The 26,469-nt window shown below is 37.4% G+C and overlaps 1 protein-coding gene across 1 annotated transcript; it reads right to left on the bottom strand.

Annotated features, from left to right (window-relative positions):
- Nucleotides 1–1,996: 1,996 nt before the first annotated feature.
- LOC582844 (membrane-bound transcription factor site-2 protease) lies at nt 1,997–23,000 on the bottom strand. Its single transcript, XM_030995364.1, has 9 exons — nt 22,590–23,000; nt 12,398–12,664; nt 10,881–10,984; nt 10,356–10,602; nt 9,665–9,845; nt 6,204–6,307; nt 4,704–4,896; nt 3,391–3,466; nt 1,997–3,024 (listed from the first exon to the last, which is right to left on the bottom strand). The coding sequence occupies exons 1-9, from the start codon at nt 22,662–22,664 to the stop codon at nt 2,802–2,804; spliced, it is 1,470 nt and encodes a 489-aa protein (XP_030851224.1). The 5' UTR covers nt 22,665–23,000; the 3' UTR covers nt 1,997–2,801.
- Nucleotides 23,001–26,469: the final 3,469 nt, after the last annotated feature.

Genomic DNA, 26,469 nt, shown 5'->3' with positions numbered 1-26,469 from the left:
CAGATGCGGTATGCAATAAATTTGGTTACATTATGAAAATGGTCTATTGTACGGTGATACAATTCTTCCGTCGAGTTTAGGGAAGAAATGCTATTATGGCTGAGAACGGTCGTGAAAATCAACAAGGGGGAGAAAATTTTGGTTCACACATGCGCAGATTGATTGTTTCGCTCGGTTACCCTCGTCTTTTCCTTCCGTCGTGCTTGCGGAAGCGCTCTATATACAGGTTACAAATGAAGACGGGAGCATAGTACAAGACAATCTGGGTTGAGTGATTCTCCCATCGTCTTTGCCTTCCGTCGCGTTGCTAAAGCGCCCTAGTCTTATTTTTAGGACAGCGGTACTGCACAGGATTACATCACATACAAGGATATCACATGTATATACCAAATATAAAGTGTTAATTACATATAATTGAATGGTACTCCAAACAAAAAAAAGGAAAGGAAAACAAAAAAATAAAACAAGACACATGTACACGTGGTAAGAGCCTGTAGCAATAGTAACCCAAGGTACATATCTTAGATTTCTTTAAAGGAAATTTGCAATCTGTGCTAATAACACCATGCAAGATTCAGCGATATATTGCATGTTATATACCTCGCTTAAGAAATCCAGCGATCTGATTAGTCAAAATTAGAGTCATGATTTTAGCCATTCCCTGGGATACCCACTGGCTTACGTGTTAAAATGTTCTTTGTGTGAGCGCAGATACCATACAGTTATTAATTAATTTGGTTGCTACATTTGCACACAGCGCAGATGACCGCTGATATCGATTGTAGGCCTAGATCTTCATTTAATGACGAGATGGCGCCCCTTTGGAAATATGGAGATAAACTTGCTCTTTATATGACACCTCATTTTATGAGTATCAACTTCAGGATCACAAGCAATAAAGGTTTGCATGATAGCATATTACACTTAGACTGCATAGGGATATATGCATGCAATCTCAATGGGAAGGATTTAGCACACAAACTCGAGGGGTGCGCGATCAGGGGGGGGGGGGGGGTTGCTAAAAACATACACACATAATACACACATAAAAAAACTAAAGGGGGGGGGGGGGTAACCCCCCCCCCTCCCCTGCGTACGCGCCTGGCCTTGAATATGTTGGGATCTTGAATAAAAACGACGGTGGTAAAGAATTGAAGTGTTTTGAAAGAAAAGAGTATTTGAAGGAATCTTTGTTTGAGCTAATTGAACAATTACATACCTGCCAACATTTGAAAATAAGAATTAGGAATTTCTAGCACAGTATGCCTTAAAAAAAAAGAGAAATCTGTACCCTTAACAGGCGTTTGCACATGCAGCAGCAATGTAACTGGCAATACGTGGTAAATCTGTAAAAAAAAAATAAAAAATAAAAAAAAAAAAAAAAAAAATTCGCTGCTCTATCATGCAGCCATTCAACGCATAAATGATAAAACAAACTTAATTTGGCTAAAGCAAAAGCAAAACAATTTGTTTTGTTGAAAAATCAGAATATTCCAAATTTTTAAGTCCTAAAAATCCAGAAAATCGTTATATTTTCGGATTATTCGGAAGGGTTGGCAGGTATGCAATTAACAAGGTGAAGTATATTAGTATTGTTTAATCATTTAATTGCAATGAAGATCATTATAAGAGATTGATTCTTTCTTTCCATCCTTGCTTTCATAAGAGCTTGATATTAGCAGGGGTCTTGTCTACAATCGTAAGTCGAGACCCTCCAAATTTTTGTTAAGAAGGAGGCCTGTGCAGACAGTGCCCATACACATCCCCTAAAATATAAATATACATGCATATACTGTGGAGCCTTGGTTTTAAAGATACTTTGTCCCTTTTGCAGCCAACATCAAATTCTTTACAACTTTGCAGGAATTATGATCATGTTATGTATGTCCTATCTGTCAAATTTAAACATTAGCAGTGTCCTAATATTCAAATTATGCAAGAAAACCCGCTTACTTGCTGGACTTCACTGTCAGACACTTATTGAGTGACTTTTTTCTTTGGTCATAAAATATGTGAAGGGCACATGAGCATTTCTCTGCATCAATAACCCACTTCCTGTAATGGCCAAAATTAAACTGATTTAATTTTTGCGCAGCACAAAACGAACGACCATTCAATACAAAGTTCTGTAAATCAGACTATTACTTACTGACTTGGTAGCACTTAAGTCGATTCTACAACTAATAGTCGTTACTTTCCCACTCCAAGCCCCCCCCCCCCTTTTTTTTAGGGAAGTTCTAAATTAGTATTATCTTTCAAATGCCGTTGGACTTTAACTTTTTCATTTTTTTGGCCTGCAAATGGGACATACCATAGTACCTTTGATGTATGAAACAACTGAGAACATTTTATGGGCTTAAAGAAATAAAGACAAACCATGTTTAACAGATGAATTCATACATCTAAGTATAAAGATAGAAAAAGGGATACAGGGTATCGTTTCACAAAACAGCCATAAATGTTCGCAAACACCCCCTGATAAACATGTTTGATTATAAAGCACATGTTACAATGGGATGTTGGTAAACATATACTCAAAATGTTTGTGAGACATTGCCCAAATGATTTCAGTTCTACATGGAAGCATGCATACAATGTAACATTTACTGCAAAACAAAATAGTTTATTCACTTTGTACAGAAATAGCTGTATTCATACAAAATATTGTACCTTTCATAAGTTTTATTATGTTCAGGAATATTCATAATCCCCACAACACTTACAAAAGATGTACACAAAATTGAAAAATGATCATTAAAAAAATACAAAAATATTGCCACCCTATCCCACGATTTCCTCTGCTAGCTAGCAACTAATGTAAACATGGCAAGAGCAACATTAGCAATGAGGATGATTGTACCGAAGATCATGATTAGACTGTAGATGACGTTACGATCAGAAGGGTTGGTTATTACACTAGGTAAAAAGTATTCCACGGCTGCCATCAGAATCCACTGCCCATCCAAGGCATAGCACGGCATTGCGTTGAGGATTGCTAAAGCACCTGACAGGGAGATTAAATATCTGGTGTGAAAAGGGATTGTTAAGGTTTGTAATCTATGTTGATAAATACTTTCTTGCATCAAATCTTATCTAGGCTAAAATGTACATCTATTGTAGTAGACAAGCTAGTGTATGGCATCAAGGATCTTCAAATACCATTCAATTGATCATTTCAAACTAATGAAAACATGCATGATTTTGACAGAAGCATACAGTAATAATAATCTCCTGAGGAGATACACCTGTTTGTATAATTGAGGGAAATGAAGGTTATTGAGGATTGACAAGACCAATGAATTTAACAATTAATAAACATAAATCCCATTACTCGGGTAGATCACTGACAACTCCCTTAGTAAATAAGAAGTTATTAATTATAAAGGATACTTGCAGAACATCTCTATAACCTCAGGCAGTGTAAGAGGTAGCCAGTCATACTTGGGAACATAACTGCTGATCCTCACTGAAATATGAAAGAAAAGAAGAAAATTCACATGTAAAATAAAATAAATACACATTTACAAAGGTCAATGATTAGTGAATGTTTTAGGATATGAAAGGTTGTATGTATTAGAGGCTTTGATACAATCATCCCTGTCTTATAAACCCTTTCCTGTACCGCATAAACATTGCCAAAACTATCCTGTATGGTAGTTTAACGAATGCGGTTTTCTTGAAATTAAAAATGACTGTAAACAAATAATTTCTGGAACATGAAAGGTTTACCGGTTTCCTGGTTTCTCATTGAATGCCTGCCCAGTATGAAAACCAAAACAGACAATGAAACAATACCCCATGCCTCCTTGCAAATAAAGAATGGCGCCTGCCATATGTGGTAATTCATCTTTTTTTTTGGTGATAATTTTATTTAAAAATCAATCATTATGTTTGAATAATGATTATAAATTAGTTAATATTGAGGATTCAGTGACACAGAGACGTAGGTCCATATTTTGCCAAATGAGTATGTGATATCAAAATGTTCAGAAAAATGTGGGCTTTCCAGGAAACACAAAGACTTAACTCCGTCCAACACCCCATTGAAGTCAAAGGCTAGTGAAACATAGACTTAAAAAACTTTTTCTCAAAATGGAGTTACGTCTTTGTGTCACTGACTCCTCGATATGGTAAGTGTATAAAGAATTGAAAAACAAAAACAAAACAAAAATCAAATATACCACTACATAAAGTGAATACATTCTAATTCTAAGTCATTACAGTATTTTGGCTACACGTTTAACTGTCAACTTTATACGGGCGATTTTGGTTAACCGTTATGAAAATACACATATTTGTACATGTATGTAAATTCTCAAGTACTCAGTCATTTCGATGAAGACATAACATGTTCATGGAAAGAGGCTTAAAACGAAACTCCAAAAACACATACACACACACTCAAAAAGAATCTGTCTGGATTTTAAAATAATGGGAAAATGAACATCGGCATCTCCGAACTCAAGATAAGAAAATAATAATTATTGGCGAGACTTTGTTGCCGATACGGAGATCTGAAAACAATAATTATTGGCTTGACTTCATTGCCAATATAGATATCTGGGCCGGAGGGAGAAATGCTAAACGCTTTTGATAAATGCGGTCGTTACACCGTCTGTTAACAGTTTTGATTCGGGCTTACACTGGAGCAGAATCTAGAATAACTCTTCCATACTTTCATATTTAAATTAAAAGTATCTCACCTGTATAGCTAAAGAAGTATGGATCCCCTACATAGAGCACTGGAGGACCTGAGTTATGAGCAACTCTGAGAAGACGACTAGAGTTATCCAAGGAAGGATGCAGACAGACCATCTTTCTGGTTTGGAGGCAATCACTTGCCTTGTGACATCTTGGTAGCTCCGTCACAGGTCTAGCTTCTAAACAAGCATACATCTACAATATAACAAATGCCAAGGAGAATGGTAGGTTACACTAATATAGCACACTACACTTTACGATAGTATCATTACCTCTGGTCAAATCTTAAAGGTACTATGTCCCTTTTGCAGCCAACCTCAAATTCTGTAGAACTTTGCAGGAATTATGAATATGTCATGTATGTCCTATCTGTGAAATTTAAACGTTAGCAGTGTCCTCATATTCAAATTATTCAAGGAAACCTGTTTACTTGCTAGACTTCACTGTCAGACACTAATGAGTGACTGACTGGCTTTTTTTCTTCTTTAGCAATAACATACATGAAAAGAGTTGTAAAGGGTACATGAGCATCTGTCTACATCAATAACCCACTTCTTGTGATGGCGAAGATTAAACTGATTGAATCTTGCACAGCATAAAACGTATGACCATTCGGTACAATTGTCTGAAAATCAAGATTATTACTTTTGGGCTCTATAGCCCTAAAGTCGATTTGACAACTAATAGTCATTATTTTCCCACTTGAAGACATTTTCAAGCCCTACCTTTTTTAGGGAAGTTCTAAATTAGTATTATCTTTCAAATGCAGTTGGAATTTAACTTTTTCATTTTTTGGCCTGCAAAAGGGACATAGTACATGTACTTTTAACACAAGTAAATACCCACTCTACCCCTGAAGGAGTATTTCTAGAGTTATTTTGAATTTTCATGGCAGGCCGGGTGATGGCAAACAAAGGCAGACAATAGACTTTTGCCTACCTTCTATCAGGGGTGACAGTGAGCACTAAAAAAAAGAAATTGCCCTCACCATGCCCCCCTCGAGTAAAAAAAAAATTATAAAAAATTTGGGAAACTGATTTAAATTGGGTAATAATCAGGCTTGCTTCTATGCAAATGAAGTGGATTCGACCCCACCCCCCCCCCCCCTCGACTTAATAAGGAAAGCCTACTGACTCATCTACTATGAAGCTCAACAGAAGGACAATGGAAAAATTATTATCACCAAGAATGACTTTCATCTTCAGCATCTCAAAGATTAAAATCACTTATCATAATATTCATATACATAAAGTCATAATAGCAACATGTAGTGTGAGGGGCCACAAATTCAGAAATCAGTTATATAATAATTTTTTTTCCTTCACCCTTGTATTATAATTAGATCAAATAAATTTAAGTTGGGAATGTAGAAATGGAGATTGAAAGAGAATATTCTTGAGAAAGCAAGTAACCACATATTATTATTATCTACATTTAGTTTAGAGGGAGATCAATCAGTTTTATAACAGAACAAACTACTTTAAAGAAGTGACCATAATTACCTTTTCTGGTTTTTGAGCTCCCTCTCCTAGTCTATATGTAAAGCACAGTTCTGATATGCTGTCGTTCCTACAGCATTCTAACTCTCCTCTTGATCCTTTATACACTGAGAACAAAGAATGCATTCATCATCAGCCCCATGGTGCATGGAGAGAAGGACATTTTGAAAAATGAAGACATTCTCATTTACACAATTCATTTGAATACATGCCTATGCTGTCAATGACAGGTATTCTGTTTATACAGTGCAACCCAAAAAAAATGAAACCGAGAATTATCAACGTTTTATCATAACTTAAAGGTACTATGTCCCATTTGCAGGCCAAACAAATGAAAAGGTTAAATTCCAACGGCATTTGAAAGATAATACTAATTTAGAACTTCCCTAAAAAAGGTGGGGCTTGAAAATGTCTCCAAGTGGGAAAATAATGCCTTTGAGTTGTCAAATCGACTTAGGAGCTATAGAGCCAATAAGTAATAGTCTTGATTTTCAGACTATTGTACCGATTGGTCATACATTTTATGCTGCGCAAACATTCAATCAGTTTAATTTGGGCCATCACAAGAAGTGGGTTATTGATGTAGACAAATGCTCATGTACCCTTTACAGCTCATTGTATGTATGTTATTACCAAAGAAGAAAAAAAGCCAGTCAGTCACTCAATAGTGTCTGACAGTGAAGTCTAGCAAATAAACACGTTTTGTTGCATAATTTGAATATTAAGACACTGCTAACGTTTAAATTTTACAGATAGGACATACATGACATATTCATAATTCCTGCAAAGTTCTACAGAATTTGAGGTGGGCTGCAAAAGGGACATAGTACCTTTAATCACAATTATAATTGATAAATGACACATATCCTCCTCATTCATTTGATGCAACTCATATAATGCATATGAATTTGAAGAGAGGAAACCAAAATGTCATTTGGCAGGCGGTATCTGAATTTTAAAGAGAAAATCACATTTGTAGAAAGTTGAGTTTCTGCCCTTTCATATGACACCTCAATCAGGAAAATTGAGCTAGGAATTACAAAGTTCTGTTTGTTTAAAGTAGTGCTTGCATTTCCATAATTTTATTAAATGAATTCGTTTTCACTGACTGCCTGCCGTAGCAACAAACATAATTGGAAAATTAACTGTGTTTCGTTTTACAATCAGCCATGCATGAAGTCTTTCGTTTCCTCTCTTCAAATTCATTTTAATCACTCATGCGTGAAATATGCATAATATGAATTGCATCGAATGAATGAGGAGGATCTAAGCTTTCATAATATGTTTCATTTATTAATTATAAATGTGACTGATTTATGATAAAGCATCGGTAATTCTCAGTTTCGTTTTTCTGGGAAGCCAAGTCCATATAAGAAGACAGAAGATTTTCATTTTTGTATATATATACTTAATGTAAAACAATTTGCAGGGATACCATTTGGTTTTACCCAACTGGCCTGACAACATAAACCCTAGAACAGAGAGAGAGGTGTCAGGGACTGTAAAGCCTCAAAACGGACATCCCTCAATTTGGAATGGCTTGAAGAAAAGAAGAAACTAGATGGAATTTTGACTGCGCGCAGTCGAAAATGATGCCTCCGCCATAGAGCAATTTAAACAAGTTTGGAGTTTAAATCTCCAGTGGTTCTTGAGATATCATGATAACAATCTCAATGTATGGAATTTCATAAGTTGACCTCTGTGACCCTTGACCTTTGACCTACGTGCTCCAAAATCTAATCAGATTGTCTTCCTATGGTGATACACACTATCATTAAGTTTGAAGTTTAAATCTCCAGTGGTTCTTGAGATATTATGATATGGTGATACATACTATCATTAAGTTTGAAGTGAAAATTCTCCAGTGGTTCTTGAGATATTGCGATAACGATCTCAATGTATGGAATTTCATAAGTTGACCTCTGTGACCCTTGACCTTTGGGGAGGGGGATGGCCTGTACAATCACCCCCCCCCCCCAATAATTCACCATTAAAGAAAAAAAATGTAGAGAAAATTAATGAAGAGAGCCCGATGAAAGTAGTTAATGGTTATTACTCGCAAGATGACCATTAATATACACATTTTGCTATCTCATTTTCATAATACATACGTAAATGAGACAACCGTACATGAGACAAGAATAAATTGAATTCTCGCTCATACCGCTTTATCAGGAATTGATGTATTTATTCAATTTATTCAATCAACAGCATCATAGAAATGCAGTGCGCCAAATGCAAAGCCGCAGCGTTAAAAAGCAACGAGCTAGCGCGAGGCGCAAAAAAGAAGTAATAAGTGGGAGAGAGAAATAATGAGAGACAGAGAGGATACATGAGCGTAGCCAGGGGGCGGCAGGGGCGGTCGTCCCCCCCCCCCCCCCACGAAAAAAAGAGAGAGAGAGAGAGAGAGAGAAAGAAGAAATGAAGAGGACGTTGGAAGAAAAAGGATAAGAGTCGAGAACGGCACAATGAATCATCTTCTTTCTCTAATAATTTAATGAAACGTCAAAAGAAACTGAATTTAGACAAGGATTAAGAGTCGAAAACGGTACAACGATCGAATCGTCTTATTTCTCTAATTTAATGAAACATCAAAGCTTCCCACCCCACCCCCTAAGGAGCACGTGAAACGCGCTCTCTAAGTGATTGGCACGCTGTGCGTGCTCACTACCGCCCCCTAAAAGTAAAATCCTTGCTACGTGCTTGAGAGGATTATAACCCAGGTAGCAAGCCCATGTGGAACCCACATGAGTTACATATTCTCTGAAATGTTATCATTATTTAGGGTGACTTGAAAAAGTTAATAACTTGGAAGGGAGGGGGTGCAACCTGCTTTGATCCATTGCCGAAAATATTTTGGCACCTATCATCCCCCCCAACCATGGATACAAATCGACACCGTTGATAACTGAAATAGTATACAAATAATGAATGGTTATAAGTTCAATAGTGCGAATATTTTCATGAGTTGAAAGATTAACATTCTATTCAACAAGGCATCAGCCAAGTTGAATAGAATTAACATTAATCTTTCAACTCATGACAATATTCGCACTATTGAACGAATGAAAAATATTCATTATTTGTTTTATACAACATCGAAGAAGATCTAATAGAACGTTAATCAAAAATTATGCTTTACTCCTTATATTGAAGATAAATTAAAGTTGGAGTCAAGCCTTCGCGATTACATTCAGATTATCTTCGCGTCAGATACACGCAGGGATACGCGCACGGCAGAGAGGTACGCAGTCTGCATATAACCAAAAATGCACGCCCGTGCAATAGAACATCTATTGAATATGATCAACAATCCTCCAATCAAATGACAAGGATCCACATAGGTGTTGTATAAAACTGCATAATTTACAAAATGTGCCTCTTTTCTAAATAATTCCATAACTGAGGCTTCTTTTCCTCAACTAATACACATTCAATGTTTTTGTTTCAATTCACTGTCTTACTTTTGATAGCCTTGTTGAGTTGTTGCGCCTTGCCTGCTGGCATACAATGACCAAAGACTGGATAGAAGACTACTCCTCTGAGACACTGTGTCCATGTCTCTGTGTTGTAGACCGGACAGCCATTGATACTTGTTACCTGGTAGCCTGATGCAAGACCTCTCGGACCATAAACTGGAGAGTTCTGTGATGATAGAACATGAGAGGGTCAAAAGAGACTTGGTCAACATCAGTTATACACAACAAGCGAGCTCATCTAGAGGAAGGTATTGACTATCACAAAGCTTAACATCTTTTGGACCCTGTATTGTGAAAATACAGTTATATTATGAAATGTTTCACTTGCATTAAAAGCCCACTTGTAAGGGATGTGTTTCAATGCAGAGCGGTACTTATTCCGAGAATCAACATATTCATATATATATATATATATATATATATAATATATACATTATTAACATATAATCCACCTCAAATTTGCACCCTATTGGGAACAATAGGATGATCATCTCTAGTCCACCTGCATGATTCAACAATTTACATATAAATTATCAATACCATATTTACACAAGGATCATTTCCTACTTGCTTGTCAGAGGCAAATGAAAGTATTATACCATTAAAATGATCTTCAGTAAAGTGGCACCAAATCTTAATCTGAGAAGCACAAATTATTGTTAATTGAGATACTTACAGGTGAGACCTCTGTAATGACCACACCATTACCGGTCAAGTAGAGAGGGCTAAGTAGATATGGCATGGTCATCAAGACAACTACACCCCAAATGACCAGTAGAAAGTTATGCCAAACTCCTGCACAGTAGATCCTTAGCTGACCGATAGCGTTGAGTGCTTGGAGATGCTCAGTGTGGAGGTCTACAAAGGCACCAGGGTAGATCAACATCACAAACACACCAAAGCCGTTCACTCTCACATTCTCTCTAAAAGTGCAATGATATACGGAAAGAAAAGTGTACATTTTTGAAGAAAAAAAAATGAAGGAATTAAGTCTTTTGTTGATTCATTTCAAATGATAATGTCAACAGATTAAAGCAAATAAATACTTCTATACATTCTATTAAAATAAGATACAATCTCAAATAATGATATTTTCTTAAACTAAAAACTAATACCGGTAAGTCTATTCACTCTACACTCCAGTACAACCAGTTTAATTAAAAGCAAAGTAAAGCAACTTTGTGTGGCATTGATTACCTACCTGACAGCAGCTATAGCATGTCCAAGCTCATGTATGATGCCACTGATGAGAAGAACAGCAAAGAAATAAGTGATCTGATTCAATGGTAGATTCACACCAGGCATCTAAGATACATCAAAGAAATAGATTCCATGACTAATGTAAGTTGAATTGTTAATATATAATTATACAGAATAATCCTAAACATTTGGCATATGATCTTACTTATGTAAAAATGCTTTGATTCTTCGACCTACAACCTTCATCAGTAAACGTTTCCTGCAAAGCAGGATGATCTTTTGTCAGTCTTGTACTACAGTGCATCCCAGAAAAAACGAAACTGAGAATTATTGATGTTTTATCACAACCAGGGGTGATAGTGAGCACTAAAAAAAAATTATAAGTTTTTTTTTCCCTCTACCATGCCCGCCTCCAGTAAAAAAAAAGAAGAGAATTCCCGGGTGAAAAAATGGCATCGAACAACATTCCCCCTTTTGAGTAAGAAAATTGAGAATTTTTTTTGGGAAAAATAGAGAAAATAATGGACAAATCGGGAAAATTGGGATAAAATAGGGGGCAAAAAAAAAAAAAAAAAAAAATCAGGAAACCGATTTAAATCTGGTAATTATCAGGCCTGCATAACTTATCACAATTATTTTTAATAAATGACACATATTTGTAAAGCTTAGATCCTCCTCTTTCATTTGATGCAACTCATATGATGCATACTTCACGCATGAGTGATTAAAAACAATTTGAAGAGAGGAAAGTGAAAACCCAAAAGTCATTTGGCGGGCGGGATCTGAATTTCAAAGAGAAAATCACATTTCTAGAAAGTGCATTTTCTGCCCTTTCATATGACACCTTAATCAGGAAAATGAGCCAGGAATAACAAAGTTCTATTTGTTTAAAATAATGCTTGCATTTCCATAATTTGATTTAACAAATTCATTTTTACTGGCTGCCTACTGTAGCAAAAAACCGAGTTGACAAAAGACTTAACTCCGTTTCGCTGACGATCAATCATGCACAAAAAAGACGAAAGGGATTTGGTTCATCTTTTGTAAGAAGAGTGCCTGGTTATCAGGAGGACATCTTAAATACAAGTATGTTGGAAAACGCATTTTGTGTTATAGTATTAAACTCACATGCGACATTGAGAATATCTTTCTTGCTTCTCGCCAGGGATGTTCACCCTAACCCAGGCCCTTGACCTCATCCCAGTAGTAAGAGGGGTGATGAGGATATATGTAATAGGCTGTAGGGGGTATACTTCTCCACACACAGAATAAGTTTCCAGGGCAAGGGGATACCTTGCAAGAGAGTAAACAAATGCTTAAGGGGTAAGCGGGAGTGGGGGTGATGTTGATTATAAATACTAAAGAATCAGGGTTATTATTATTCTTATTATTTAGATAAGAAAAAGATTTTAGAAATAAAAAGATCAAAAATAGGATAAACAGCTACCGGCAACCGGTACCCGAATAATGAGGTGATAATCGTCCCCATTTTAGTTCAAAATTCTTTTCCCAACTCACCACTGGCGTTAGGACCTGTTCTGGTTTATCTTGTGAGAAAGCTTTGACTAACGTCATGAGGAGCAGTGCTACAGCAACAAACATCAACACCACACCAAAGCATGCACCACACGTGAACCAATATCTTAGGAGCCGAGGCTTGCACTGGCCTAGTCTTATGAAGAGACGGTTGAACTTGGTGGTGTAGCATTTGAGATGGGCGATGGACACAGACAGTCCGCAACGCTCCTGGAAGGATGTGTACTGCTCCCCACATCGTCTGTTAGTCTGAAATAGATACACGGTAGACCATAGAGTTGTACAGGAAAAATGATCCAAATTCATCATGAATATATTTTCCCCCGAAACAGAAAGAGAAAATCAACTAAGCATAATTATAATACTAAAAACGATATTAACAAATTTTGAAAAATTATAATCAAAATGGTTCTAGATCTAGACCTACTTTATTTTATATCTACATGTAGATGTGACAAAGAGTTGCAAAATTAGTGTCAAACTAACCCAGAATCTATAAAGCACAAGAAAAAGCAAGAAAAGTAAAACATTCATGGCCGACAATAAATAAAACTAGATGGAATTCGACTGCGCGCAGTCGAAAATGATGCCTCCGTCATAGAGCAATTTTACAAACCGAAACGGAAGAAATTTTTCAAATTCAAGTTCAATTGTAATCCATTAACATGTTCTCAGAATATCGTGATTACAAGCAATTTCTCATATACATATATGACCCTTTGATCTTTGACCTCATGACCCTAAAATCTACTCAGTTCATTGGCTCTGCAAGATTTCCTGAGTTAAATAGTAATCCATCTGTCAGTTCTAATGAGAATGCGTCCACAAGCTATTTTTGCATACATAATGAGCCCATGACCTTTGATCTTATGAACCATTCATTGGCTCTGCAAGATACATAAATGATCTAAGTTTGGCAGGAATCCATCAATCTGTTCTAATGATAATACGATCACAAGCTATTTTTGCATACATAATGAGCCGCATGACCTTGACCTTTACCTCATGACCCCAAAATCTAATCAGTTCATCAGCTCTGCAAGTAACATACATGACCTAAGTTTGGCAGGAATCCATCAATCGGTTCTTCAGATAACGCGATCACAAGCTGTTTTTGCATACATAATGAGCCCTGTGACATTTGACCTTTGACCTCGTGACCCCAAAATCTAATCAGTTCATCAGCTCTGCAAGATACTTCCATGACCAAAGTTTGGCAGGAATCCATCAATCGGTTGTTCAGATAACGCGATCACAAGCTGTTTTTGCATACATAATGAGCCCTGTGACCTTTGACCTTTGACCTCGTGACCCAAAATGTAATCAGATTGTTTTCCTATAGTGATACACACTATCACTAAGTTTGAAGTTTAAATCTCCAGTGGTTCTTGAGTTATCATGATAACAATCTCAATGTATGGAATTTCATAAGTTGACCTCTGTGACCCTTGACCTTTGACATACGTGCTCCAAAATCTAATCAGATCGTCTTCCTATGGTGATACATACTATCCTTAAGTTTGAAGTTTAAATCTCAAATGGTTCTTGAGATATCGCGCTAACAAACTCAATACAAGGAATTTCATAAGTTGACCTCTGTGACCTGTGACCTTTGACCTACGTACTCCAAAATCTAATCAGATCGTCTTCCTATGGTGATAAATACTATTCCCGAGTCTTAAGTTTAAATCTTAAATGGTTCTTGAGATATTGTGATAACGGTCAAACGGGACGGACGGACGGACGTACGGACGGACGGACGTACGGACGGACGTACGGACGGACGTACGGACGTACGGACGGACAACCCGAAAACATGATGCCTCCGGCACCACCTTCGGTGGCGGAGGCATAAAAATTAACAAAGCATTTTTTTTTTTGGTCCCGTTATTTGTTGGCGGGAGGTTTTTACATAAACCGGGGACTTTACATCGAAGCTGGAGAGAGGGAGGAAAGGCGTGCTGGCGGGAGTCTCCTGCTACGAGCTAAGTATTGGGACGGCGGGACAATGGGTGTGTGGCGTGAGACTCCCTCCAAATGCGGGAGGGTTGACAGCCCTGCAAAAAGTGTTCAATAGTGAATAGAGAGAAAATTGGTTGATTGACAAGGCCGTTCATGGTCATGATGGGCGACCCAGCGCCCAGGCCAAGTTGATCATATTGCAATATTAAAGCTAGACCGAAAGCTTCAGTCTCTATACCGTCGGTTGTTCCACTGAGACTACGTCTGGCTCCACTAGACCTCCGGTTATAGAGACAGAACGATCGCCTATGCCAGCCTATGTTGAAGATATCACGGCTAGATTTTAGCCGTTAGGCCCCTCCCACAAACATGAACAAACTTGCCACGGCCGTATTGTTATGCCCCCAAAATCCCCCAAAATGTCATTTTACCTCGTGCATATCCAATTTTACATTAGGCCTAACGTCACCTACCGTTTAGTCGCCACTCCATTGATTCGCCACATGCTACGTCATATATACACTCGACACCTATCCACACAAAATTAAGAGCCGCGTAGGTCTCAAAGACTAGGTAAGTAAAAAGTTAAGAAATATCGCTACGCCTTGGTGCCTCGTCCTTTTTTAGTGGGCGGGAATAATTTATGCCGTAGGCGGGTACCGTTTGTGTATTATGCATACACACATACGACACACACAACGGGCGCTGCATGGGCGACAGTCTAGACGACTTCCGGTCTCTCACAGCCGTGAACCCCATATTCCAACGTGAGTACTGAATACCTATTATCATATTATAATTGAATAGCCCTGGCACGGTTTTATTCCATTCTTGGTAACTGAGACCTCCCAAATAAGGAGAAAGTGGGAGTGGCAGATTAACAATGGCTCGTGCTTCAGTCATTGGCGAATCAACGATAGTGCTGGCGAATGCTGATCTGCGTGCATTTACTATGCATTACGTTGTAGTCATTCATGCAGTGCAGTATATGTTGGGCATTTGAGCTTGCCCATTTTTGTATGGGGTGCTCACGTAATTTATAGAATGTTTTTATCCATTTCAATGATATTAAGTCAAATATTATTGGGCCTAATTTAATATCCATCTCACGAATTGTGTGAATAATAAAGAAATATGGATATTATAGACGACTGAATGGAATTAATTTGTGCCTCATAATTGGAAGTTTATAATGTTGTGTTAATACAGAAGTGAACTCTGTGAATGTGTGTGTGATCGGTGATGATATCGAATGAGGGATTAATGGGGGGCGGGGGAGGGGGCGGGGTATAGGTAGGGTATTTTTTTTACAACGGTGGAACTTGGTGAAAGCGTGTGATTACTAGTTTATCTTCAAGGAGAGGTTTTAGATGTGGATTAATTATATTTCAGGACGCAGATAAGGGATGGAATTATGAAAATATGTGCGTGAAAGGTTTTTTTTAGGGAAAGGGAATTATGAAAGTTACAAATGGATATTAATAATGCAAGTATAATATTGTCTTCTGTACAGGTGAAGCTGTAACCCTAATACAGGCGTCTGGCCTTTTCCTTTGGCGTAACTGTTAGGTCTTTATGCGAAGTATTAAAGCCAGTTGATAGACCCTCATTGATTGGATTTCACATTTCCCCTTTCAGGTAGGATGGAGTATGCCATACATATTTCAGTATATTGCTGCTAAATGGAAAATGATTTACCCACTTGCTTCCAAAATTCATATTCGCTTTCTAATTTTCCAGCATCATTAGATTGAGTCACAAGACTCGTCCATATCAATTTAATTATTTTGGAACTGGATGAAATGCATTCAAATTCTACAAAATATACTCTTCTATCAATATTATACATCATGTAATTAATTTCCAATTTATATGAATAGTTATTAACTAGACAAGCTTAACCTTATAATTTAATCTTTTTAATAAGCTCCTCATTTCATACGTCATATACAAAATTGTCTTTCCTGTAATTGGTCTAGAGACATTTATCAATATAATTTTCATATTCAATTCCGTAAGAAGAAAATCTTAATGTTCAATCATGTAGTTATTATCCATACTATAATGTTTGCTTCATAACATGAATAAAAACAAATAGAACTAAATTTAATTTATTGAATTTTCATCTGGTATTTTTTTGATGAAATCTTGTATTTGACACATATCGTATGAGAGACCGTTGAGACATTGGTGATTGATGGGTGTAGAAATATGCTCAAGCTGACCACCGCATCACTTTGAGGAATTTAGTTACTGGTTAGGTTAGAGGATTATACCCTCTTTGCCTTTACTATACTGTGCTGGGTAGCACGTGACTACAGTTGTCTAAACTAGTCTCATTGTGGTAGATGTATCTTTCCTCTTTGATATATTATTGCAGATGAATGTACACGCACCTTTCCCTGAAGTGTCTCTACTCTCTACTATTCTCTCATTTTGTTTCGAATTCTATCCCATAATCATATTGCTGTTAAGTTAAAATGTCAAAATGCATTATTTTTCTCTTTCAGCTGCATGTCTTTAACGCATTCTGTGTTCTTTCTTTTTCATCTCAATCTTTTCTTTCATGAATATATTTTTATCTTTATATGCTTTTCAATATATTATTTTGAAAAAAAAATTAACCTTTTTATTATATTGATTTTCACCGTTTATTATTTCTCTATTTGGCTGATACCCTTTCAACATACAATTTATTTTTGCTGGTGATTGCATACTTAAACCTTCAGCCATGCCTGGCAAAAGGACTTCTAAGTACAGGTCATGGTCAGCTGAGGACATGCAAATTGCATATGATGACGTTACACAGCATGGAATCCCCATTTCTGTCGCGGCAAGGGACAATAATGTTCCTAGAAGGTCTCTTGGCGACAGGGTGCACGGAAAAGTAAAGATGGATGCCAGAATGGGAGCGGCTACGAAATTGCCCGAAGCGATAGAAAGGGATTTGATTACTGTCATCGACTACATGGCATCAAAGGCCATACCGATGACAATAAATCAAATCATGCTACAGGCATGGGTACTTGATAAGAAGTGCGGTGGAAAGAAGTTTGGCGTGAACGGCCCAAGTTACAACTGGTGGATTCGATTTAGAAAGGCATATCCAGAGACTGCCCTCAAGCTGAGGAGGCCCGATCGGCTAGACAGGGCAAGGATCACAAGCTCAACGGTAGACAATCTCCGGGAGTACTTCCAGCTTCTAAAGGGCATTTTGCATCGGTATAATTTAATGGACAAGCCCGAGAGGATCTACAACGCTGATGAAACGATGGTAGATCTGAACAAATCAACGCAGAGGGTGGTGGTGCCTGCAAGACACAGGCATGCTCATTCAACGACTGTGGCTGGAAGCCAGCATGTTTCAATGATGTGTTGTGTTTCTGCATCAGGTGCAGTTATGCCACCTAACATTATATTCAAGGATGCTTTCCCAGGTGGAGACTATACGAGAGACGGGCCTGACAACTGTCTATACTCCAAGTCGGACAGCGGGTTCATTGACGGGGAGTTGATGAGAGGCTGGTTTCAGAAAGTATTCCTCAAACACTGCCCACAAGACCGAAGTGAAGATAACCCAGTGCTACTGATTCAAGACGGCCACGCCTCGCATCATGACCCGCTGCTCATCCTCAAGGCGATCGAGGAGCATGTCATCCTCCTGGAGCTGGTTCCACACACGACCCACCTCTGCCAGCCGTTAGATGTCTGCGTGTACAAGTCCTTAAAGAGTAACATCGGGCGCTTCATTAAGATTGGACAGGCTCTGCGAGGATCGCTTTGGATCCCGAAGAAGGAGTTCCCAAGGCTGCTGAGAACGCCATTTGAGAAGTCTATGACCATCCACAACATAAAGCAGGGTTTCAGGAAATGTGGAATTTACCCGTTCAACCCTAATGCTATCGACAAGGATCAGCTCGTGAGATCTAGGTTAATACCCTCGACAGATGTGGATTTGGCGGCCCCTCCTGTGTACAGGTATGCGGATGCTGCCACTCAGGTTGAGGTAGGTGATCCGGCTGTGCAAGTACCAGTACAAGTGCCAGTAGAAGAGCCAGAACAAGTTCCAGTGCGAAGACAAGGCAGACAGCTTGTAGTTGCAGAAGTACACAGGGGTCAAGATCAAGAAGACTTAGATGAAGGAGACTTAGAGCAACACGAACAACCAGAACCAGAACATGAGGAAATTCAGGTAGAGCGTCCTGCACGCAGCGATGTATATGAGAACCCCCTTGTAAAGTTTGGTGTGGTTTCACCCGAGGTCGCTGAAGTCTTCTACCCTGCAGAGGAAGTGATTCCAGCTGGTAGAAAGGTCGCTGTGAGGGGAAGAAGCAAAGCCCGCATCCTTACTTCTGCAGAAGCCAAGGAACATTACATTAAAGAACTACGACGAGTCGAAGAAGCACAGGAGAAGAAAGAAGAGAGGAAGAGAAAAAGAGCTCAAGCCCAGGAAGAGCGTAGGAAGAGAAAAGAAGAGAAGGACAAGAACAAGGCGAAGAAGACAAAGAGAGCAGCAAAGAAGACGACGGAACGAACAGCAACACTACTGCAAGAGGAAGAATCACAGATAGAGACCCAAGAGATAGACGAGGAGGAAGAAGAAGTTCTAACAGATGAAGAGATTGAAGAGATGGACATTTCAGACGAAGAAGAACAGAAGGAGGACAGGAAGGAAGATTATTGTTGTGTTTGTGGGTCATATTTTTATGACGAGGCTCCGAGAGAGCAGAAAAGATGGGCAGGTTGTTCGTTCGCAAATTGCGATAGTTGGTGTTGTCGAGTGTGTTTGCCAGATAAGTTCGACTATGACTCCGACTACTTTTGTGATGATCACCAACTGGCCTCAGTTGGAAAGCGGGTCCGTGTTGAGCTTTAGAGTTAGACATAGTTAGATGTTATATATCTATTGTAAATAAATATAATGCTGGAAGAGAGGCCATATTGGTTGACCCCCAGGTTTTTTTGTTTTTATTTTAAAATTCTAATTCTTATTATGATTGTCTTTGTCGTTACTAATCAAATAATTGCGCACGTATCATCCGTGTTGAGCTTTAGAGTTATACATAGTTAGATGTTATATATCTATTGTAAATAAATATAATGCTGGAAGAGAGGCCATATTGGTTGACCCCCAGGTTTTTTTGTTTTTATTTTAAAATTCTAATTCTTATTATGATTATCTTTGTCGTTACTAATCAAATAATTGCGCACGTATCATAATTCGAATTAAAGTGTACAGAAAAAGATTAATGGAATAAAGACCATCCTTATGTTTGTAGTGCTAAGCGTAATACTTGTAACATTTTTCCTATAACTTTTTAAATAGTGGATAATAAAGCATCTAAAATGATGTTGACGATTGTAGACATACTGTATTGCAGTAATCCTATACAGGGTTTATTTCTGGTCACAAATTAAATGTTTGTTGGCGTTGTTGTCATGCATTCCTGTGTTACTAATTTGTAACATTACTGTGGTCTCTCTGCAGTTCTCCTGAACGCAACTTTTTCCATCCGATTTCACTTATTAATGTTTTCTCTGGCAACTCAAAGCGCGAGGCAAGATCAATCAGCTAGCTCCAAGCTTTATCAAGAATTTTCTTACATTCAAATAACTAATACATTTGTGATTTAATTTTTTACATGAAAGTTTCAAAAATGATCTGCAGACAATCTAAATGATGTACAGTGTATATAATGTATATTTTGTTCAGCGGGATGATACATGTACGTCCTCAGCTGTAAAATGAAATGTTTAGATAATGCACAGACATGAGTTGTTGTTTTTTTTTCAGCAGGTGTTATAAACGAATCCGTCCATTCCTGACTTTGTATTCTGAAACATGGAAATATATCAACAGGACGAGATACAACCTTCGTCGTATGATAAATTAATGCAGCATTGAATTTGGGGGACAAATAGTTCTCTCAGAGTATTATAGGTACATTTTTGTATAATAAGGTTGTAAATAGTTGGTGTGAAATTGTCTTTTTACCGTTGGGGGCCTACGTTTCCCTTTAGGCATATTTGGCTTGAATTTAACGCTGTGTTTACAACAACAAAAAAGTTCTTGAGTTTTGTTTTTATTATGGTTCACTCCCACAAAATTTTTCATCTTGAACCTTGAAGTTCATAATAAAATAAAAGAAAGAAAGCGCACTTTCGTTGCGAAGAGTTAAACTTGGTCTATGTAATGATATTTTTTGATGAGTACGAGTGTGTCAAGACTTAGACCAAAATATGATGATACAGTTCCAATATTAATTTGAAAAAATCCAATATTCATATTCGTTTTGATTTAAGCTATACTTAACATCATACAGTTGGTATAATGTAGATCATGGATAAATCACACGCATCATCCTGGATTAAGACTAATGTAAGCCCCGAATACGATAACCAATGTTAGGGCAATAATGTGTACAGACAGACGGGAAGAGATGAGCACATGTCAAGTTATGGGCCTAATGTGTGGTTAAACATTGATTGGTTAAATCGGGCACCGATTTCTGAAGATTGGGCGTGGCCAAGCCTCGCACTGACAGCGTGGGCTGTCGCACAAGTCGGTTAGCTTATCGTGTTCAGCTTCCCCTCAAACCTCCGGACCCTGCTGCTCGAGCTACTACGAGCACTTGCTCCGTACTAGCTGTAAAACTACCAGCACGTGACATGTAATTACGTCATTAAAACCACGCCTTCTCCTATCTCTGCCACAAACGTGAAGGGCACTGGTCCGTAAGCAATCTTGATATGGGTTTGGTGTTTGATTCTGCTTCGGCAGAATATTGAATTGGGTTTTTTTTCTTCTCTCCAGCACATGTCTGGTGGTTATCTTGGAAGCTGACACAGCGATAAGAACACCACTCTTTTCAACAGAGTGTGAGTCAGAAAAAGAGCGAATGATCGAGAGGTAAAGGGAAGAATAAAGAAAACGACTGGAGAACAAGATCAGAGAGTGAAAAGGATGAATAATAGCGCAACTAAAGAGAGAGAGGAATATAGGGGAGAAGTTAGTTTGAAATAGATGCGAAGGGAAAATATTGTTCGGCAATTAGCATATATATTATTTTATTCTTTCAGTTTCTTCATTCTTCCGAATCATTCTCTTACTCTCTCTGTATTTCTATCTCTCTCTCTCTCTCTCTCCATCTCCACCTCCCTCCCATCTTTGATAAATATCTCGTGTTTGGTGTGAGAGAACGTGACAGAAAGGAGTGTTGATAGACGTTAACATCTTATCACGCCGACAACAGGATTTTCAAGATAACATTTTGACTCCACCCCTTATAGAGAACAATGGGGTTTCTTACAGCTTCGGGTATCAAATATCCGCAGCCTTATCTTACTAGTGGGCGGGGCTAGCTCACTTCGTATTGATGATTGTATAATGTAAAGACATAATAGGGAGTGATATGATGGCAATACCGACGTTGGTCGTTACGAAAGTACACTATACACAGCGTGCATGCTTTGCGTAACACGCGCCTGGTGTGAATGGCGACCAAATGAAGAGATCTCTGTTAAGTCGCCAGCCGGATATGACGTCGTTATGACGTGTCTTCTTCTTAACCTTGGGACCTCTCTACTTCATTCTGCCAAAATTATAAGGAGAAATAGTTAGCTTACAAGCAGTGCACTACGGAAATACAGACTTGTACGTGTTTTTTTCATTTTATCAAGTTATGCATTATTTGGCGACTATACAGTAGGTGACGTTAGATCTAGGCTATAATACATCGGTTCCACTTACTAACTTGATTGAAATAATCCGTTTAATGGTCCCTTTTAAGGAAATTATGGGTCAAAATCGACATCCATGTTGAAAATCTTGCAAGCCATGTTAAACTCTCGCTGCCGTCAATCTCATCCCTTCTAGTCTACGCCGAAGGCAAAAATGATTATGAAGGAAAAACTGTGCGCCATCTAGTGATCTACACGTTCGTATTGGCGTCATCACAGTTTTTAGCCGTGATATCTTCAACATAGGCTGGCATAGGCGATCGTTCTGTCTCTATAACCGGAGGTCTAGTGGAGCCAGACGTAGTCTCTGTGGAACAACCGACGGTATAGAGACTGAAGCTTTCGGTCTATATTAAAGCATGATAAGTCAAGTGCAAATTTATTGCGACCTTTATCTGAAGCTTTATGGCTTCAAATCATGTGTAGACCCTAGATCTAAAATAATCTTGTACAGACTCTTTCACTGACTCACCTTCAGATATGTATCAGCAAGATATAAGGACGACCAGAAACCTAGAAGCATCGCAATCCATGTTGTCCGAAGCATGTTGTGTTTTTATTTGACGAGATGCTCCTGATCAAAACAAAGATTGATTGTGAAAATCTCCCGCATGCATTCACTGCAGTCATGTGTTCAACACACAGTAACGCGGGGACGTCTCTGTTCCTCCAGTTTCCATTCGTCTTTCATTCCTTTCTTGAAATGTATACATGTATTTGATACACTGATAATATCTTATTACTGGTCACCCTCAAAATACTTTGATGACTGCATGCAAGGAATCTGTTAAAAACTAGAATTTCAGGAAAATATTTTCGCTGTAGACATGCTTTCATGTTCAGCGCAGCTGATCACCGACGCTTGATTTGATTAGTCTACTTCCAGACAAATGAAATTATTTTTGGTGCCAAGCCGGTAGATTTTATTTCCTATCTGTAACTTGAATAATCTCTATGCCCCAAAAGGCAAAGCCAAGGTAGAGATGATATACTAATACAAGCGATCTCATTTATCCTGCTCTACTTGTTAGGAAACCCAGACATGTTTTCAAATATTGTGACCAGAATTGTACAGCTCCTCTTTCCACTTAATCCTCTCAAGATCTCCCTCTCAGTCTTTGCCCCAAATACGATATTTATTTCAAGTTCTAAATGACAAACTTTCGTTTGCAGATGCATACTCGCCTCGTATATTGTAATGGATAAAATAAAACAACATTTTTGTTATTAACAGGGAAGCCAGTTAGAACCGATCAGAGGGCCTGAAAATCACCTAGAATGAGCTATTTTGTATTTTGCTGTTCAATTGTAGTTTTGAAATAGTTAACAAAGTTACAACAGTGCTGTTTTTTTTACTTACTGTTTTCTTCATTTTGTTAAAAGCTTTATCGTCTTATCATTTATAACAGTAACACAGCTTCTGAAAGATTTCACATAACTTACTTTTACTCTCACTCAAAGACAATGGTGTTTATCTGAACTAAGACTAACTCTTTTGTCTACTGATTACATCCCTGATACCAGGCACCACAATAAGATCAAAAGTAACAGAAAACTCATGTACAACTCCATGGATAAGCATTTCACTTTTCATGTATGTGTATATTTCAGATTTGAGCCCAAATTGAAAGTATTAAGTACAAAGGAAATTTACAAGATCTCATTACATCATAAGTGTATCATTCAAAATGTACCTATGTACAAAATGGGGCAAAAGTAACTCAGTGATGTCGAGATCTTGAAATCTAGTATTTTTGCCCCGATTGTAGGCCTATTATCTTGAAATCTCAGAGTTATTTTCGCCCTAATTGTACTTTAACAATGCCTGAAATATGATCAATTCTCAAAGAGGAACTATAGAGTAATTAATCGTGAACCCCCAAATAAAATATTTTTAAAAAAAAGGATAAAAAGTACTTTGTTTTCATGGAAATGATATAGCCAATTGCACAGACAACATTCAGCTTGGATATTGTGAAGCAGTTAACTGCATGACTTTACTCTGCACAAACATGATGCCTTATTAATTAATGGGTGCAAACTGCAAAGAATTAATTTTTTTCTTTCACGATAACCAAATTGTGATGTAATTATTTTTAAGCATATAGGTCAAACGGAAATATCATAAATATCATCACACACTTAATCCTATATTCAAACATTATTTTATAAATATTGAATATATAAATAAACTTTCATATTCATTTTGTTCTTGTACAACTTATCAAATTTATCACATCAATCTGTATAACATGAATATCATATATTTACATAATTCATTGGAATAGAGTAATTTCAGTTTTCTGGTGGAAATCATTATTTAATACTTATTTGTTAAGCTTGAGGAATAGCAATCAACAAAACTGTCTTATCCTACAGCTCCACGTATCAGAATAATCTTTTGCCAGCCAGCTAGGTATAGTTAGTGTCTTCATCTTCCTCTCTTATTTCATGTATTTAAGACATGCTTGTAAACATCATTGTAAACATCTTAAACAGAAGTCTATCATCTTAGGGTGTGTAGACTTTCTTGTTGAGAGCATTTTCAATTATAAACTGAATTTGTTTTCAATAGGTGAAACAATATTTCTCAATAACTTTTGTTAATATTTTAGTGTATGATAAAGAATACCATAATAGCAGCAATGAAATCTTCTAAAACTATCCTGTGGTACTAACATCTTGTAACACTGAAAAATGCATGGAACAAGAGCAATAGATGTGGCAGACAAAAAACTGACAACAGAAGAAAAAGGAAAGGAGTATTGAATAGAAAAGAGCAGAAAATGAAGTAAAAGGTGAAACAAGAAAATTGATAAAGAAAGATGTGTTATGCCTCAGAGCAAGAGTCCAGACAATGGGCTTCACATGAAAACATGACCAGACCATATCAATGTGTTCATACTGCTGAATATGGCTTTCATCTTCAAGTCCCTAGGATAGGACTTAAAGCAGTGGGTCTATTGAAGCTTACATATAAACATATATTGGCTTTTGTGGCACTCACATCAAATAAAAAAATAATTCAAGATTTAAAAATATTTCAGAAAAAGAGCCATAGCATAGAGAAATTCAAATAGCACTGTTTAGCAGAGAAAATTCAAATGAATGGTTAGCGTGCACCAGTAAAAATATCTTCATTAATCTTCACAGCAAACTGTTATAGCACTCAGATATATGGAAGTCCCCCCCCCCCCCCCAAAAAAAAAAAAAAAAAAAAAAGACAAACAACCGCCCAATATTTGTGCAAGTGTGTGGCAAACACAAACAACCGCCCAATATTTGTGCAAGTGTGTGGCAAACACAAACAAGCGACCAATATTTGTGCGCGTGTGTGGCAAACGTGAGCACAGCAATAATGAGGAAGTTATCAATTGAAAAACTTCAAATACTTGTATCATATTTTTCACCCTATAGCACCATTTTTTAATATTTTGTGTTAAAAAAAACTTCTCTATACTAACAAACTAGGCCTTTGCTTTACATACAACTTTAACTTTCTATGAAAAAAAAAATAGGTTTAGGGGAACAATTATAAAAAGTGACATAAAATAACATACATGTAATCCAAGAAATACCTGTCCATCAAAATCACTCAGCAAATTTCACCTTAGATTTCTTGTTCACTTGTCAATCTATAATCATAATAATTATGCTGAATAAATCATATCTTTCTCAACAGTTTAGTAAATGGGGCACAATATGACTATACTCATCTACAAATAGAGACATACAGTTTAGCTTAAGTATTGTAGTATGTTCCATCTCTATCTCTAACTTACTACTTCTGATTGTGTTAATGTGAATCCTACATGCAGATTTGTGATGTGGCCTAAATATACAATCATACATGTACATAATAAGATGAGTCACTGTATTTTCCATTTTACTCCAATTTTTATAGCATGCGAGATCACAATAAACTCTAATTCAAACACATAATCAACTCTGAATGCATGAATGAGATAGGGAATAGAAGAACATTCCTTACTCTTGTTGACTTTAATTACCTTTATAAGGACACAGAGGAAGGTATACTTCACCTGAAAGGGCTAGAATTCCAGCTCTGTCCTTGACAATGAACAAATATGTGAATGCACCACATTTTCACACCAATGCCAATAAAATAATCAACGAAATAATCATCCATTAAATCTTTACTTTCTCATCCTTTCATGGATTGAATCTCTGATTTTCTTATTTTCACCAGATAGAATTTGCTATATAAGTTGTGCTTCCTCATGGGCAATAACAAGTTACACCGAGCTGCTTTGGAAAGAAAATAATCAATCACAGGTCGAGAGTAACAACGAGACATTGGATGGGTGGACTGTATAAATGATGAAATATCT

This window comes from Strongylocentrotus purpuratus, unplaced genomic scaffold (assembly GCF_000002235.5).
Source record: "Strongylocentrotus purpuratus isolate Spur 01 unplaced genomic scaffold, Spur_5.0 spur5_scaffold_21, whole genome shotgun sequence".
Taxonomy (NCBI): domain Eukaryota; kingdom Metazoa; phylum Echinodermata; class Echinoidea; order Camarodonta; family Strongylocentrotidae; genus Strongylocentrotus; species Strongylocentrotus purpuratus.
Note: the sequence above shows the minus strand (reverse complement) of the source record. Positions and strands in the feature narration are given on the sequence as shown.

Bases quoted from the DNA above. Each gene is read 5' to 3' on its own strand.
- LOC582844 (XM_030995364.1), bottom strand. From the start codon at position 22,664: ATGCTTCGGACAACATGGATTGCGATGCTTCTAGGTTTCTGGTCGTCC. The intron at 4,897-6,203 runs GTAATTATGGTC...GTTATATTGTAG, and splicing joins GAGCTCAAAAACCAGAAAAG to ATGTATGCTTGTTTAGAAGC. The intron at 3,025-3,390 runs GTATCCTTTATA...TTTTCACACCAG, and splicing joins GTTATAGAGATGTTCTGCAA to ATATTTAATCTCCCTGTCAG.